The sequence below is a fragment of the Indicator indicator genome, chromosome 15 (genome assembly GCF_027791375.1).
Source record: "Indicator indicator isolate 239-I01 chromosome 15, UM_Iind_1.1, whole genome shotgun sequence".
Taxonomy (NCBI): domain Eukaryota; kingdom Metazoa; phylum Chordata; class Aves; order Piciformes; family Indicatoridae; genus Indicator; species Indicator indicator.
In genome coordinates, this window is record NC_072024.1 from 8,977,423 (window position 1) to 8,993,651 (window position 16,229).

Below are 16,229 nucleotides of genomic sequence, written 5' to 3' on the forward strand. Positions count from 1 at the left end.
GAGTTGTGAAATGAAGACAATTAGGCAGATTGATCCCAAGGATGTACAGCTTGCTTTTTTTCTCTCCATGCATCTTTGGAGGAGCCAGACCAGTGCAGCTTTTGCTGCAGAGGCTGCTGCAATCCTTGGTTGGCTCAGAAGAGTTCAGACCTGTGTCCCGATCCCACTGCAGGGACCTTTGCAGGCAGGAAAATTAAATTGCAGTGGCAATTGTTCATATATCTTCTAGGAAGGGACAAATTCTCTTGTTCTGATGGAGCACATTGTGCATTCTCCTTCTGCAGCCTCTTTTCCTCCCCACATGCCCCCTCTGAGCCACACAGGAGTTGGAGAGAGGAGCTCAGCACCGACACCCCTCTTCAGAGCCAGACCTCATCCTTTTATATTCCCATACATGAGCTTCCTGTGGCATCAAGCATGGACTCACATGTGGCCTCCTGCCTCTCCTGTATTCCCCTTAGCAAGGCTTCTTTCCTGAAGTGCTCATTTAAGTAGGCTCCATTTAATTTATCTTAGGGAGAGTCTTAATAAAATAAGTCCTAGATCTGTCACTGGATTTTACATGCTCATAAGGGGTTTTTTTCCCCTCCTAAATGTCTTTATCAGAACAGCTTTTCATGTTCCAGTAGACATTTGGTTGAAGACAGTTAATTTGATTTCTTTTCCAGAGGAGATTTTCCATTAATCATCCTAAGAAGGCAGACTGATTGCTCTGTTACGTTAAGGTCAGCATAGGCTTGCTACAATCATCCACACAGTGCTTTTGAGCATCAGAGATCTTTGTTTTAGAGCCAGCACTGAGTGAAAGATCATTCATTTACCAAAAGGTGTGAGTAGCCAAGCTAGGCTTCGGGGAAGGGGTACCATCATGCTGTATTGCAGGCAGGAAGGCGTCCTTGACCCAGAGAGAGCCTTTTTCTGAGAAGCCTCTCTGCTCCCTGATGGGGAGCTGCCCATACACATTTATGACTGCGTACAAGATGCAGAGCATGCTTTGAGCTGAAGCTGCCTTCCAGCTTCATTTAAGAGGCCTTAGCTAATTGAAGCTCCAGCCTTGTGGGTTGTGAGGAAGGAGACACTGAAGGTACTGGCATTCGCTGTGAGCCCTGACCCAGGCAGGTGCCAGCTGAGCCTGGGGGTGTGAGGAGCGTGGGAAGGGCCGGGCTGTGCTGGTGCACACAGATGTGCGGGGCCGAGCCCCTCGCTGCTGGCAGCTTTGCTCCCTCCCTCCGGGCCTTTGCCCAAAGAAACTCACGGTGCACACAGGGGTGACCAACGGCCCCTGCACGGACAATGAGGAATTGTCTGATTTCCAGCAGCGCCTCCAATCCCCCTTTTCCTTTTCTTCCCCTGCAACCCAACCCCACACAATCACTGCCATTGCCTGCGCCAGCCAGCGGTGCATGCCAGATTAGCCGTCCCAGGTCACTTCGTTTCTCTTGATCTGCAGCTCTTTCCTTTCCTGGTGCTCCTTTAAACCTAACCCTGGATGTATGATATCAGCATTCAAATATGCTTAGCTGGACTCAGGCAGGGAGCGTGTTTTCTCCAGTGTGTAACCCCAGCAATGATACCAGGGATACTGCTCCCTCCTCCACTCACAAAACTCTCAGGACTGAGATAGCTGGCAGCCTCTTACTATTTTATTTTAATTTCTAGGCTATAGAAGAGCAAGCTATAGTTTACCAAGTCCCATTTTGTGACAGCTTTCAATTAATCCCCATAACAAGTATGATGCAAGTATTCCATAGCATGCATTACTGTATAGCATCTTCTTGAGCAACTTAACATCCAGTTGAATCATCATTGCTTTGCTCTAACAGGGTACTGGAACTGGGACAGAAAAAAGCAGCATTGTGTGTGGATGTTGTATTTTACTAACCTGCTTTATATAGAAACTCGGATTTTAACATGTCAGCTTCTTTTCTTTTTTTGAAAAACAGAAATAAGCAGAGAATATTTTATAGGTTAAAAAAAGTATCTGAGAACTAACATCCATACAGAAGTGGGTTTGTGTGTGTGTACCTTTGTATTTTTTCATGCAGAAGCTCTTTCATTTACAAAAACTAAGGTCTGCAAAATCCTGCAAAGCAGCAGGTTTTGGGGAGTTTATTTGACAGTTCCCAACAAGTACTGTGTGAGTGGAGAGAAGGCCCAGCACCCAGAGCCAACCAGACAGTGTGCCCAGGGCTCTCTTCAGAGCTCAGTCCCCTTCATGCAGGTACGTGGGAGGCTGAGTGCCAGTGCACCACAAAATGGCAAGGTGTTCCAACTCAGGGAGGCAGGTAGCCAGGACAGATTGCCTGAAAGGCAGCATCTTCTGCAGATGTATAATGCAGTGCCCAAGGGCTGGGGCTGTCTTGTTTCAGAGAGGAAAGGAGAAAGACACTGAGGCTCCGAGCCTGCAAACCTGCAATGCCTGCCTTTGCTTAGGCATGGAGTGCACCTGTTTTGAGGACTTAGTGTGTAAGATTAGAGGTGCTGTCAAGACCAGTGTCACTGAACTTTCTTCCTAGATCATTCTGAAGACTGGTCACCACATCCAACCATTGAGCCAGCATTGCAGTAGCTTTTCTAGTGAGATCCACCCCGGGTGAGAAAGCTCAGGATATCAATGTCCTGGCCTGTGGCTCTGTGCCCTCCCCTCTGCCAGGGATGAGAGTGTGTGGCTGTAGCCTAGGCAGAGATGTTGGTGTCTGGCAAGCAGGATAGGCCACCCTTGTGGCCTACATACTGCTTGTGAATGCCCACATAGGTACAAGCTGCTACATCCACAGCAGCAGAGCTGTTTCTCCTCTGGTCAAGGTGCAGTACCACCTGCAGGTCCCTTTCTGGCTCTGGCTGGCTGTGTACCTGCCCTGGGAAAGCTTTACTCATGTGATGAGAGTGCACAGATTGCCTGCAAAGCCACTGATGAGTGGAGTAAACAAACCTGCACCCACCGTGGTGCATGCAGTCACAGCTGCACAAAACACGTGTAGGTGTTACCTGGTTTTGTGCAGCACTGAAAGCAGGGACCGTTAGAGATGATCTTCTTTAGGCACATTTATTTGCTCAAGACATTGATCCTCCTTTGCCTGCACAAAGAGGAATAAAATTATTTTGGATTGAGAGTGGAGATAAATTTGCAGCGAGGAGCACGCAGGATGAGTTGTGACCCTTTGGCAAGCAGGAAATTTGTGCAATCCCACCATCACAGGCAGAAAACGTCCCCATAAGGAGTCCCACGCCTCCTTCCCATTAACACCCGTGGCACCGACCCGCCGAGCCCCGGTGGGGCCAACTTCAAGCCAATTAAGGGTGAGGCAGCAGGCTGAGCGCGCCCCGCTGCCGAGCTCCCCAAGCAGTGGGTGATCTCAGGTGCCATATGTACTGCAAAAACCACACGGTGCTGCACCGCACCCGGCTCTGCGCCTCGCCTTTCATTCGGAATTCTCTTCCCTGTCTGAAGCCAGAGCTCTTAGGCAACTCAAAGTTTTTTATTTGTGGATAATTTTTGTGAAGGCAAGTAGCGGAAGGGGGAGGAAAAAAAAAAAGATAATGTAATTCGGTGCTGCCATTTGCATCCTAGACAGATGATGAGTTGCTCTGGCTAGCGGCTTAACCCCATTATGCAATGCTGGGACTGTGACTTTATTAAATAATAATACAAATTATTTTAATATCGAGCCCCTTTGACTTTGTCACTTCCCTGTATAGCTACGTTGTCGATGTGAATGAAATTTTGTGTTAAGGAATATAAAGTAGAACAAAAGGCATCCAGAAATCACAGTACTGGGGTGGATGTTGAATACACCATGTGTACTTGCAGTGAGAGAATTACAGTAATACAAAAAAATCCCAGGGTAAAAACAGTACAGCCACTTATGTCAGTAGTAGCTCAGTGCGAGTGTGACCTGGGAGACTCCAAACAGATACACAAGGCTTTGATAGAATGAAGTAATAAAATTTAAGGGGAAAAAAATGAAGAGAAAAAAAAAATCACAACCCTGAGATTTCAGGGGATTTTTGTTCAATTTTTAGCACTTTACTGAATCGCTAGACTTTAATGTGGACTTCCATGGAGAGGTTTCGGTCAGAAAATGAGGGTCATGTTACTTCTTGTGAGGACTGCTAGCCCAGGTGTAGGCAGAGCCCTGCCAGGCAGGACTGGTGGAAGGTTTATTCGTGCAAGTGTAGAGTCCAGGATTTGACAAAGGGTTGATGTACCCCAAACACTTTTGCTTTGTGTGTTCTGTTTCGAACGTACCAAGGCAAAGACCCTATGGAAAAGTTAAATTAGCACCATGCAATCTGTTACCCAAACTTAGATTTCTTTTCTGCAAAAGAAGATACTTTTCCTAAGTGTGTGAGTCTGGGGTAAATCACCATTCTCATCGCAAACCAAAGGCTGCCTGCAGCCCTCACAGTGCTTTGCTGGTGTGTGCTCCTTAGTGCTGCACCAAAAGACCCACTTTGATGTCTACTTTTGCATACCTAACGAGAGTCTCTGTAGTTAAAAAGAATTATGTGCAGCAGAAAAGCTACCTAATGCTCGGGCGGTGTCATTATCTGGCGTGCAGCGGTGTAGCAGGACGGTAACTATTTATTTACTCTTTGCAGATAATGTTCTGTTATTTTCTAGTCTTTGGCAATAGCAAGAGAGCATCTGATATATACAATATTGGTGTGTATCCAATTGTTTGTGAACATCCCAAGTTTTGAAACATGGTTGTGAGAGAGGAATATAAGCTTAAGCTTGAAAGGCTAAAAAGCAGAAAGCCCCACACGTAAATGCTATTATGCACTTAATGAGGCAGGGTTTAAAAAAAAAAAAAAAAAAGGGGGGGGAAAAATCAGCCACACAAGTTGGTTTTATCAAAGAAAATGTATAAATAACAACCAGTGATTCAAACTGCTTCACAAAGGGAAAAGCAGGGACGGGAAGCTAGCACTTCACTTGTGGCATTCAGATAATAGTATTTACTACACTAATCTTTTGGGCTTAGCAATTGACAATCAATATATTATTATCAACAAGCGCAAAGGCAAACAAAAAGCTTCCATTTCTATTTTAAATGTGTTCTCCTAAGTCCCTTAAATTTAATTAAAGCCGGACAGCTCTCTCTCTCTAGTACAAATTAGAGTTAAATTCATATTAAATATTTGTTCTACCAGAAAACAAAAGTGTCAGCTTGTGCTACTGGGTTTGGCTGCCTTTTTTTTTTTTCCCCCTGCCTTTTTTTTTTTTTTTTTTTACACACAGAGGGGAAAAAAAAAATACCAGCTACTCAAAGTTAAAATAAAGTCTCTCTCCCTCCCTCCCTGTCTCCCAAGACTACTGTCTATAACATGTTGTTCCTTATAGAAAGTGGGATATGGTGGCATTTGCTTGATTAACTTGCTCGACAAAAGTGACAGCTGCTGTGGGTGCATGTAGCTAAGCTGCACAGCGCAGTTCCGCCTTTGTACATCTGTCAGCAAAAAAGGAGGAATAAAGAGTGAAAAGAGACAAATTGGTCCCAAAAGGCAATCCATTCAACTCAGGAGGTTTGCTCTATTCAAGCACTCGCTGGGAATCTCAAGTGCTAGGTAGCTTATTCAATTTCATTCATTCTTTAGAATGAGCCCACAAGTGTTTAATTTCTTATTCTGTCGAATAAAAAGGGGGAGCTCTTTTTTTTTATTGGAAGCATTAATTGTAAGACTAGCTGATCAATGCCTGTGATATTAACTCATTGCTTATTTTCTGGTTAACTGTGTGCTCCTAGATACACAACCACTAAACTTCATTTTTGTAACGTGGGCAGTGTCACAGCAATTTCACTGCTTCCAGGCGCAATACTCACTTCCCTGAGCCCTGGCCTCTGCCAGGCTTGGGCGAATGGACCAAATCCTCGGCAGGTGTAAATCGAGAGTCGCTGGGTTATTATTGATGCCACCCGTGGCCACAGCCGGGATGCAACCGAGCCAGATGCTCTTTGCCTGGGGGGCTGAGCCACTGACCTCACTGCAGGTTTAGCCCTCTGCAGCAGAGGGGAAGGGTTTGTAGCCCAAAATGCTGATTTGCCTTTGGATGGCTCTTCTGGACCCATGGCAAATGGCAGGGGAAGTATGACTGTGTAGTCATACTTCTAGCAGTACTCAGCACAGAAGATGGATTTTGTTGAGTAGTGGGAAAAAAAATTGATCAATGCATGGTATGGAGATTGCTGCATGGGCAGGTCTCTCTTTGCCATCCACAAAATGTACACTTGCGTGGGAAAGATGTGCCTCCTTCTTCAGTGTGTGGCAGACGGTCCATCCCCACTTCCTCATCAACACTGAGGACTGGAGCTACATGTGCACCTGAGGGACCATGGCTCTTCGCCCACTTTGGCTATGCTATATTCTCCTTAGGGGCCAGTGCTATGTATCTCAAGAGTTGTGGACACTTTGGTGTCACCAAGGCCCTGTCCCTACTTTTCTCCCACTTTCGTGGCTGGGAGGCATCACATCTTCTGCAGCAACCCTAAAAGGCAGCCTGAGGAATAGCCAGGGCTCAGGTCTGGCAGCCCAGCCAAGACCTTAGTAGCACTGACTGGAATCAGGGCAAGAGGCATGCTTCATCTCACTCTCATCCATATCAGTGTGCCAGCTAGGCTGGCCTTCAGAGGAGGCTCTCAAATTGGGATCATGGATGCTGCCATGTGTGTTCAGGCTTGCTGGGAACATCTTTTTTTAAAGAAAAGAGTAGGAACCTGCATTGACTGTGAGGCTCTGTGCTTCTTTACTGAACACTTTGTGTGTCTTTACTGAGTTTTTGTGATTGCAATGACTGCTTGGGATCAACAGCAAGAGAAACATTGAGGGAAGGTGGAGAGGAACGCTTTTGTGGCCACAGAAGATTGGAGGGACAAGAATGGGCCCTCCATGACTGCCATCCAGCAGCCTGGGCTTTAGGCTGGAGGCCTACAGCCAACTTCATGTGTACAGGGTGTGTCACGAGCAAACACTTGAGCATGGTCCCTTGGACAAGCAGACTTCACCAGAGGAGCTCCTGCCCCCAATCACTGAGCAAGGCTTCACGCAACACCGGCAGCTGTGTGCGCAGAGCTGGTGCCCACAAAGCATGGTCCTGAGGTGCTGTAGCTGCATCCCTACCTTCCCTGTGGAGATGACACCTGCCAAGGGGAGGTGGCTGCTGTGAACGCATGTGACAACGCCGAATACCCAATTTGGTCTTGGAGCTGCCCAGGATGGTGATGGACATGGCCCTGTCAGCTGTCACGTACTGTCAGCAGTTGTAAATCAGCACAGCCCCACTATGCTTTCCACCAGCTGAGCTTCTGGTCCATTGGATGGGGACACAAACACTGGATACAAAGAGTCGGTAATTTTTTAATTTTTCTTTTTTCCTGGCTGATTGAGTTGCTCTAAGAGAGGGCTGATACCTGACAGCAGGTTCAGTTTCCTTCAGCAACTAAGACTCACAGTCAGCCCATTCCCCTCTCCCTTCCCACCTCTATGGTCCCCTCACTCCATGCTGGCTGGCTCAGCCGTGCTGCAGAGACAGCCGCCCAGCATCCAGTCCCCACCTTTGAAACACCTTGAATTCAAGGGTTCATTTCAAAGCTGCCTTTCAGCTTTTCAAAACAAGTCCGTGTCCCGGACAAAGAGAGGGAGCCAGCCGGCGTTCGGAGCCTCCTTCTGCAGTGTGTGTCACAGTTTTAAATAGATTTGCCCTGCTTGGATTGGTTCTGCTTGGAAAGCGAGTACTGAAATGAGAGGTCATAGGGGAGAGTTACTATGGTAATTGAGTAGTATCACCAGTAGTTTTGCTCTTATGAGCATTAAAGCACATAATAATAGACAAACAACAGTGGTTAAAGCAAGCAGGTAGGATTACTATGTTCTTTTGTCAGAAGTATATAATGTCTTGTAGTCAGTTTTAAAGACTTCTCAACCCCCAAATCCACCCAGCAGTCACCTGCTGAGTAATTTTGTATGCCTAATCTCTAGCCCTTAACTACAAGCTTTCTGCTAATTTGAGGCAAATGGGTATTTTTGACACTAAATAGGGCAGTAAAGAATCCCTGACCTAGAAAAACTCCATTCCAAGGCACTGAGAGCAGAAAAATATTCTTTCAGCATCCTTGTGAGACCTTTGGAATGACATAAAATAGCTTTGACTAAACTGTGCTGCAGCCTTCGATTAATGGTTTGCTGAAACTTGCTGAACATCCCTACTACAACTTCCCCCATAAAACTTGTCACTTCAGATTGCCATCAGCCACCACAACAATAATCATTTCATGCCTATTGCTAATTGCAAGCACAGCTGAGGCTCAGCGGGGTGCTCTTGCACAGTCCCAGGCCTTTATACCAGCCTCAATCTGTTGTATGGCACTTGTTCACACACAAAAAAACTACCAGTAAAGGCAGAAAGAGGCAGAGTCACAGGTTCCTTGTAATCCCTCTGCTACCCTGCTGACAACCCAGCCCTATAAGCATTCCTGGTTTTGTCCCACTCTTTACAAAAGCTGAAGTGACCTTAAGCTACTAGGATGTAAGCTTTTGAATGAAGAATACAGCTCCTTCAGGTGCCTTAAGAAGCAGTGTTGCATCTGGCTTACGAGATTCTGTTTGCAGCACCCCTGGGGTGAGCTGTGGCTTCCTGTAACATGTAAAATATGAGTGTGAACTCAAGGTTCATGTCAAGGAACAGGAGGTCATGCTTCCATTCAGCTCACACCAAAGAAGATGGGGGTTTGCAGATGTTCCTGGGTATGTGTAATGACACCACCTCCCAGAAAGCACAGGAGCCCAGCACAGGGCTTTTTTTCTTGGTAAAAATGTGCCACACTCAGTGTGTTACTTGCAGATTTATTCATATCAATTTATGTATTCAGAGACAAACTTGCTATTTCAGCAACTTATTGACCATGCTTTTACATTAAAAAAAAAAAGGTGTGGGTGTGGGTGTGGTTCTGGGAACAAGGAAACTTATTGGTCAGACTGGTTGGGGTGTTGGATGGGCAACTATGGAAGCCCATACCTTGGTGTGGTTCACCTCCTCTAATGCCCATCCAGGAGCATCTCAGCCAGCCCATGGCCCATCTCATCTACCCAGGCTAGCAGCCAGCAATGAGGGTCACTGTGAAAGACAGAAGGGGAACAGGAAAACTAACCTGAGAATGTGATTAAATTCCTGGCCCTGCAAATAACAGCAAGTACCTACTTGCTGTTACTGCCCTCTGATAGCATCCAAAGAGTGTCTGCTTGCATTTCCTCTGCTGTTAGCCAGGTCACACCACACAGCAGGAAGTGGGGCCTGTGGCATGCCTCTGCAGGAGCCCTGGTTCCTCCCCTACTGACATCCCAGTGGATATGTGGCATCCACCAGGATGCAGCCTCCACAGCCATTCCTCACCTTGTGTCAGCAGACTGGGTGTAATTTGTCCTCTGAGTGATGGGCAGGGATACCAGCTAGCATCAGTGATAGGTATGCAGCAGTGAGATATATGTGGAGTTGAGGACAATGTGAGCATCAATGAGGTCTACTGATTCTTTACCACCAGGTGTGAGGAGTTATCAGAAAACATACTAGTTACTTTAGTATATCTCCTTCTGTGGACATATTCAAAAGCCACCTGGATGTGATCCTGTGCAACCTGCTCTAGATGAACCTGCTTTAGCAGAGGGGTCAGACTAGATGATCTCCAGAGGTCCCTTCCAACCCCCACCATTCTGTGATTCTGTGTGCCCACGCCACAGCTTAGCCGGTGCTGGGACTCCAGAAATATGCCTAAAATGTATTGCAGCTCATGGCAAGTCCACAAAGTTTGGTATTTGGGTTGTATGCTCTGTGCCTCATGTGTGGGACAAGCCACAGGGCTGGAACTGTAGCCCTGAGGAGCCCTGCACTCCCCAGCCATGCACCCCGCTGCCCTTTGAGGAATGGCAGAGCCACCCAGAAGGAGCAAGGCGTCCTGTGTCCTGACAGGACCACACTTTGCTCTTTTGTCTGAAACCATCACGTTTCTGTTTCAGAGCATTTGGCTTTGTTGTTGTGTTTTTTAATAATATAATGATATGCAAATGTTTTCTTCTTTGGTAGGTTAGTCATGAATCAGAGGGCTTGTGCGTCTTATAGCACATCAACACTAGTGATAGCTAAAGGGAACATTTAATTTATGGGCTAACTTATTTTTATGAATATGCAGGGCTTTAAATTCAGCAGTTGGTGTGTGCTCTATGAAGTGACGTGACGGTTTTGTGTATCAAGATCAATGAATTAGACTTTGTCTTTTTCTCATAAAGCAGAAAGTCTTTGGAGTAACTTAGCTCTGAGAGAGAGAGAGAGAGAGCTCCTTTCATGCAGCCGAGCAGTATGCCTGGCTGAGCCCTTGTCAGCTGGTGCTCAAGAGGAGAGAGGGACAATTCAGATTTGGCTCAGAGGAGTTTGTGTCTACCCAGCATCCAGAGTGTTGGAGTGCCCAGCAGAAACACAGAAAAACATTTGATGTTGCTTAATCTGAAGGTCTCAGAGCAGCAGAGTCACCTTGCCAATAACCTGCCTGCAGAGGCTGTATTTCTCTCTCAGATCCATGTAGGTGTGGACAGCATGGGGCAAACAGGAATGGCAGGATCTGCCCCCGCCAGGGACTTCTCATCTTGTCTAGAGGTGCCATAAACACGCAGCAGATCGTTCTGAGGAACGCGAGAGGCAGCAGTGGAAGGGAGAGGGCGTGTGTATGTACCATACGGTTGCTTCATTCCTCTGTGGGTTCTGATTTAAAGAGATGATGGAAGGGAGGTGGTTGGGTGATCTGGGCATCCATGTGCCAACGCAGCCCTGGGTCACAGCTAATGTCACCCAAGAGCATGACTCATGTAAGCATGCAGAAAAGTGACATTATAAACATTAACTATTTCACTGTTTTGCCCACATGGGCCCCCAGCATTACAAGGGAACCCAGGCAGATCCCCCAGTGACAAGCAGTCACTCTGTGTCACCCCACCCAGCTGGGACTGTCCCAGCACCCACAGGCACCTGGGGCTCTCTGGGGATCTCCCAGGATGCTCTGATCTCTCAGACTAGTCCGAGGGATTGGAAGGTGTGAAGATCCAGCAGACCTTCATTTCCGCTGTTCTGGTCAGTCCTACACCAGCTAATCAGGGTTCTTCAACTCACAATTCAACCCCAATCTGATGCCAGGACCTCAAGTGACAGCTAACAGTATCTGATCTTGATTTCTGTTATGGAGAGAACTGCTGCTTGCCTGTCTCAATTAGTTTCATTCACGCTCTTGGCTCTTGCCAGGCCTCTGTCCTGGAGATGAAGGGCCAGCAGGAATCTCTGCTACAAGTTGCAAAGGATCAAACAAAAGATCACCATGTGCCATTTGATGACATCTCTTTATTTCCTCCATTTTATTAAGAGGTGGTATAGAAATAGGACAGGAACATGTTAATTGAACTGGGGGTAAAACCCCTCCCTGTGAAGCATGACTAACCTCTGCTGTCTGCTTCTGGTGGAGGGCAGCAGCTCCCAGGTGTGGTACTGTCCTGTTCAGTCATGTGTGTTGAGCCCACGTGCTTATGATGCTGGGCTGGTTTAGCTTGAGCTTATTTGTTTTGGTGAGCCTGTGCTATCTTGTGGGTGCCCCAGGACAGGAGTGTCTGTGGGCCCCAATGCTGCCAGCTAAACCCTGTTGGAGCCACACGTCCAGCAGTGCCATCTACCTTCTGCTCACAGGCAGGCGCTGGCTTCTCAGCTGATGTTGAACAGTGAAGGGTAACAAGTCACCAGCCTCAGTACTGAAATTACAGTATATTCAGTTGTGTCCGTTCACCTGCTGCACCAGTAGCTTCAGCAGCTAGAGGGAAGAGGGCATTTCTGCTCAAAGACCTCCACCTGCAGCTGCAGGGTGGGAGGGAGGCCACAGTACCTATCTTAAACGGTTTTAAGCTAGTTGGGAGGTAGCCGCATTTCAGATCAACCTGGGTAGTGCTTGCTCAGGATTTTCATATACTGGTCCAGTAGTTTCTTGTAATTTTTAACGGGTTCTAGATTAATTGCAGCTGGTCTGCAGTACAGGTTGTGAGCTCTGGGCAGGGGGGAGACTGGAAAGGAAGGGTGTGACTGTACACAAAGGCATGATGGTTTCTGTATGCAGACCACTTTGTAACCAGCCGTTGTGCCCACTGCCTTCAGGGGGTGGTTGTGATCCCCCTGCCTCCACAGCCCCTGCTTTCCTTCTCTCAAGGGCTCGCTGCTCGTCTGTGTGGTGTCAGATGTGCCACGCCAGCCCTGCGTGAGACAGTCCATCGGAGACATCCTGCACTGCGGGGCTGGCAGGCTGCTGCCACACAGCTGCAAGCCTTTTTTCACAGGCAGCAAAATTTCAGCCATGGGAACGGCCCTGTGAGTTCAGCAGCTTGAGGCGAGCTCATTTTGTTGCTGCCCTTCCATTTTTCATAACCGTGAGGGTGAAACCAAAGCACTGCCTGCACAGGCTGGGCAGGTGCCTACAGGTGCTTGCACCACCATCCTCACCCACAGCCAAACCTTGCCGCGCACCAGCCTCCCCTCTGCTCACCATCACAGAACCAGACTAGCTCCATGGCTGGTTCTCTTTGAATTTCAAGACGGTAAGTAGCTTGAGTGTGGGTCTGACACACTTAAAGGCAGGCCTGTGCTCTCACTGTGGGGGGTGAATGGGTTAAAAAATGGATTGGGCCAAACACACACCACTGCTGGCAAGTCCCATAAATGGCAAAATCAAATTACAAAACCCTTGTGGCATTGCTGGTGGCCATTGCCCCTCCTATTACATTTGTCGTTGTTATTATTAAAATTAAAAAGCTGTTGCATGGAAATTCTGTGTCTAAGGGGGTGCCTGTCCCCCCCTCTAAGTCTGTTATAGCCCATGAACTGGCTGGCTAAGTGGGAAAGGATGGTGGTGACTGTCTGCTGGGTGCAGCCCTGGTTACTCAGGGCGCAGCACACAGCCCTAACGTGGTTGCTGGAGAAGTCCTGTCTCTCTTGCAGCAATGGTACACCAGCTCGATGAATGTTGTCTGCACCTGGCTGACAGACCGCATGGACCTGCAGCTTCACATTTACCAACTGAAAACTCTCATTAGGATAGTAAAGGTAATCGTCTGCTGTGTTTTCAACACCGGCTTGCTGTCGGAAGGAGCTTGTGTGCGTGTGTCTGCCTGCATGTGTGTGGTGTGTTCTCTCAGGCGAACTGTCACTGGCAAAGAAATGAAGCCATTCATTAAAATTCTTTAAAATTAAGACATTTGTGTATACAGTGTATAGCAAGGGATTAATAGAACCTTGAAGTGCATAGAGATAGAAAATGCAGGTGTGCAAATCAGAACGAAGTAACTGCTTTCACGGAAAAGGGAAAATCTCTTGCTGTTTGACCCTACCTGTACAGTAAGTGCACTAAAATTAGCCTTTTTGTGGCAAGCCATGTTGATCACACCAATAAACTCCAGCGTTAAAATGGGTTAAAAAAAGCGAAAGTTTTTAACACTCTTTTAGGAGAAACATTTAAGCCTAGCTATGGCTTATCATCAGAATGCAAATGAGGATTGTTCTCATAGTTAATTGAAGTCGTTTCTTTTACAATGGGTGTACATAATCAACTCTAAGAGATCACAAAGGTGAGATAACATACCCTGAAAGTAACATTTTTTTCCTTGAATGCACGTGTATGTGTGTGCATGCGTGCCTTGGACTAATGATAATTATTTCAGTGTGAAATCACAGTGGTTTACATGAAATAATAAGATCACAGAAGGGGGTAAATATATTTTTGATCATTTTAGGTTCTATCTAATGCTTTTGGGTCTAGCATTTTATAATGTTTATGGTCTTGTGTGCAGTGAACACATTGAAGGCATGAATAAATTAAAACTGAAATGTATTAAATGTGCTTTTCATAACTGAACACAACAGGCAGAGACAAATTATTTCTACTTGTCAGCTAGCTGAGGAAAGATTTCTTCCTTGTGCTTTATTTATACCAATATTACATTCAGAAGCAGCTACAACAAATCCAAGGACTTTCTGAAACAGCAGAACAGTAAATAGTTTCTACACAGAGCACAGATCAGAAATAAATGAACTAGGAGGCCAAAGTCTTATCTTACAAAGCTGAGAAGTTTTTAAACACAAATTCAAATGAGAGATATTAATTGTAATAACAAGGGAAATAGAGCTAACCATGAAAATACAATTCCAGTCTCAGAACTAGGTGAAGAAAGAGAGGTTTAAGAAACACATGCTGTGTGCTTATGTTTATACATCAACAATTTTTTTCCGGTATCCTGGAGTTAGTTTATTTAATCCCAATACCGTAAATAGGATTGTTTAATATGGAGCATTCCGGGAACGTGTAATCATGTTTGTGGTTATGGGCAGTAAGTGTTCTGCTGTGTGAAGAGAAGTAACTGGCACTAAGAGCAGGATGAATGCATCCAGACACAAGGGAAGATAGTTGGGGCAGAGCCCTTATCTAATGTTTCGGTTTAGACCACAATCTACCATGAGCAGAGCTTCCCTAAGCAGCCCCCAGTACAGCCCTGCTTTGAAGCCTGAGCTCAGCCACACAGCCTGGCTACCCCTGAAGTCACAGAGATGTGATTTGTTGCCCAAGGCACCCTAAAGGTACCTCTGCCATGCCAAAGCAGTGGCCAGTGGAGAAGCCCCCACTACAGCCTCTGTGCTGCCCCTGATGACACAAAAAGTCCCTGGGGCCAGGATTTACCCTGGCTTCCCAGCGTCTTCCATTAGTGGCCCCAAACCCTGGGCGCAGGGGCACGGTCTGACCCCCGCCATGAAGCAGGGAGGGCAGTGTGAGCCCTGACCTCTGTGCTGTCTCCTCCTTCCTCCGTGCCTCTCCCCGCTTCAGAAAACGTACCGGGATTTCCGATTGCAAGGCGTGCTGGACTCCACCTTAAACAGCAAAACCTACGAGACCATCCGGAACCGGCTGACGGTAGAGGAGGCCACGGCGTCGGTCAGCGAAGGCGGAGGGCTCCAGGGGATCACCATGAAGGACAGTGATGAGGAAGATGAAGAGGACGACTAGGGAAGCTGGCCCAGAGGACCAGCTGGGGGTTGCCTGGTATCCGTGCATGTACCTCGTCTGTAACTCAGTTAGCCACATTAGGAATTTTTCTGTCAGCTCTAAACGCCCATGAGAAGTTTACCAATACAATGCCATGTTAGCTGTGTGGTAATAAGATTAGCACCTCTCTTTGATTCATTGGTTTCCTGATTTCATATCTATATGTTCATAAGCAATATGGAGCACCATTGTTTAATACTGTTAATGGAAAAACTACATAGAGAACATGCTAGGTGTGTCCCTGTTATAATTAAAGTTTAAAACAATGCTTCATTAATGTACTGTATATACATTGATGGTAAATTGTCGTGAAGATGAGTGAATCGAGTCCTTTCATTTCTTTGTTTCTCTTCTGTGGATGCCAACTGCTTAAAATTAATAATAATAATATAAAAAAAAACAGCTTTGTTTTTAAAAGAAGAATGAGACAATTACAAATTATTTCTTTTTTTTTTTTTGTTCTCTCTGTTCATTTAAAAACCAGAAAACAAACAAACCCAGACAGCCGTTTGAATCATTCTGCATCCTTGTTAATGTACCAGGCTCTTCCCTTCAATATGCAGTTAACTCCATAGAGGCTACGTCCCAAAGGATTAGTCATTCTAATTGCCACACCAGATTAATCCTATCATTATGGATCTATCATGCCACATTACAAGTCCAAAGCAGTTGTTTTATGTTGACGTTTGCTCCTCTAAATGTTACATTTTTGTTTAACTTTCGAATAACTGCGTATGTACAAAGTACTTTAATTACGATCTTAGACTATACAAATGTGTTTATAATAATATATTGAATATTTATTTCAGTAGATTGTACCCATGATTTACAAGTCCTCTGTTTCACAATGGGTTTTATATGTCATGTACATTGCATTTTGACCAGTAACTGCATGTCCATCAGTCCCTCCTCCAGAGCTTTTACTTTCTGTGTAAAATAGTGATCCATCTTGCTTTTTTTGCCTTATACAAGCCGACAGTTGTAAAAGTGTGAGAACTGTGGCTTCTCAATAAATAACTATTCAGATGTCCTAAGAATAAATTATGGAGTCTTTTTATGTCTGCCTTAGGAAAAAAAAATAATAAAATTACAAGCTGAGATGTAAGAGCCCCCACCTCT

General features: G+C 46.1%; 1 protein-coding gene across 3 annotated transcripts in view; it reads left to right on the plus strand.

Annotated features, from left to right (window-relative positions):
• CADPS (calcium dependent secretion activator) overlaps positions 1-15,071 on the plus strand; it is a 218,687-nt gene extending 203,616 nt beyond the window's left edge. For all 3 annotated transcript variants that reach the window (XM_054387509.1, XM_054387508.1, XM_054387510.1), the window contains 2 exons: positions 13,016-13,120; positions 14,892-15,071. In XM_054387509.1, the coding sequence (XP_054243484.1) occupies positions 13,016-13,120; positions 14,892-15,071 (285 nt within the window). The remainder of the gene's footprint in view (positions 1-13,015; positions 13,121-14,891) is intronic.
• The last annotated feature ends 1,158 nt before the right edge of the window (positions 15,072-16,229 follow it).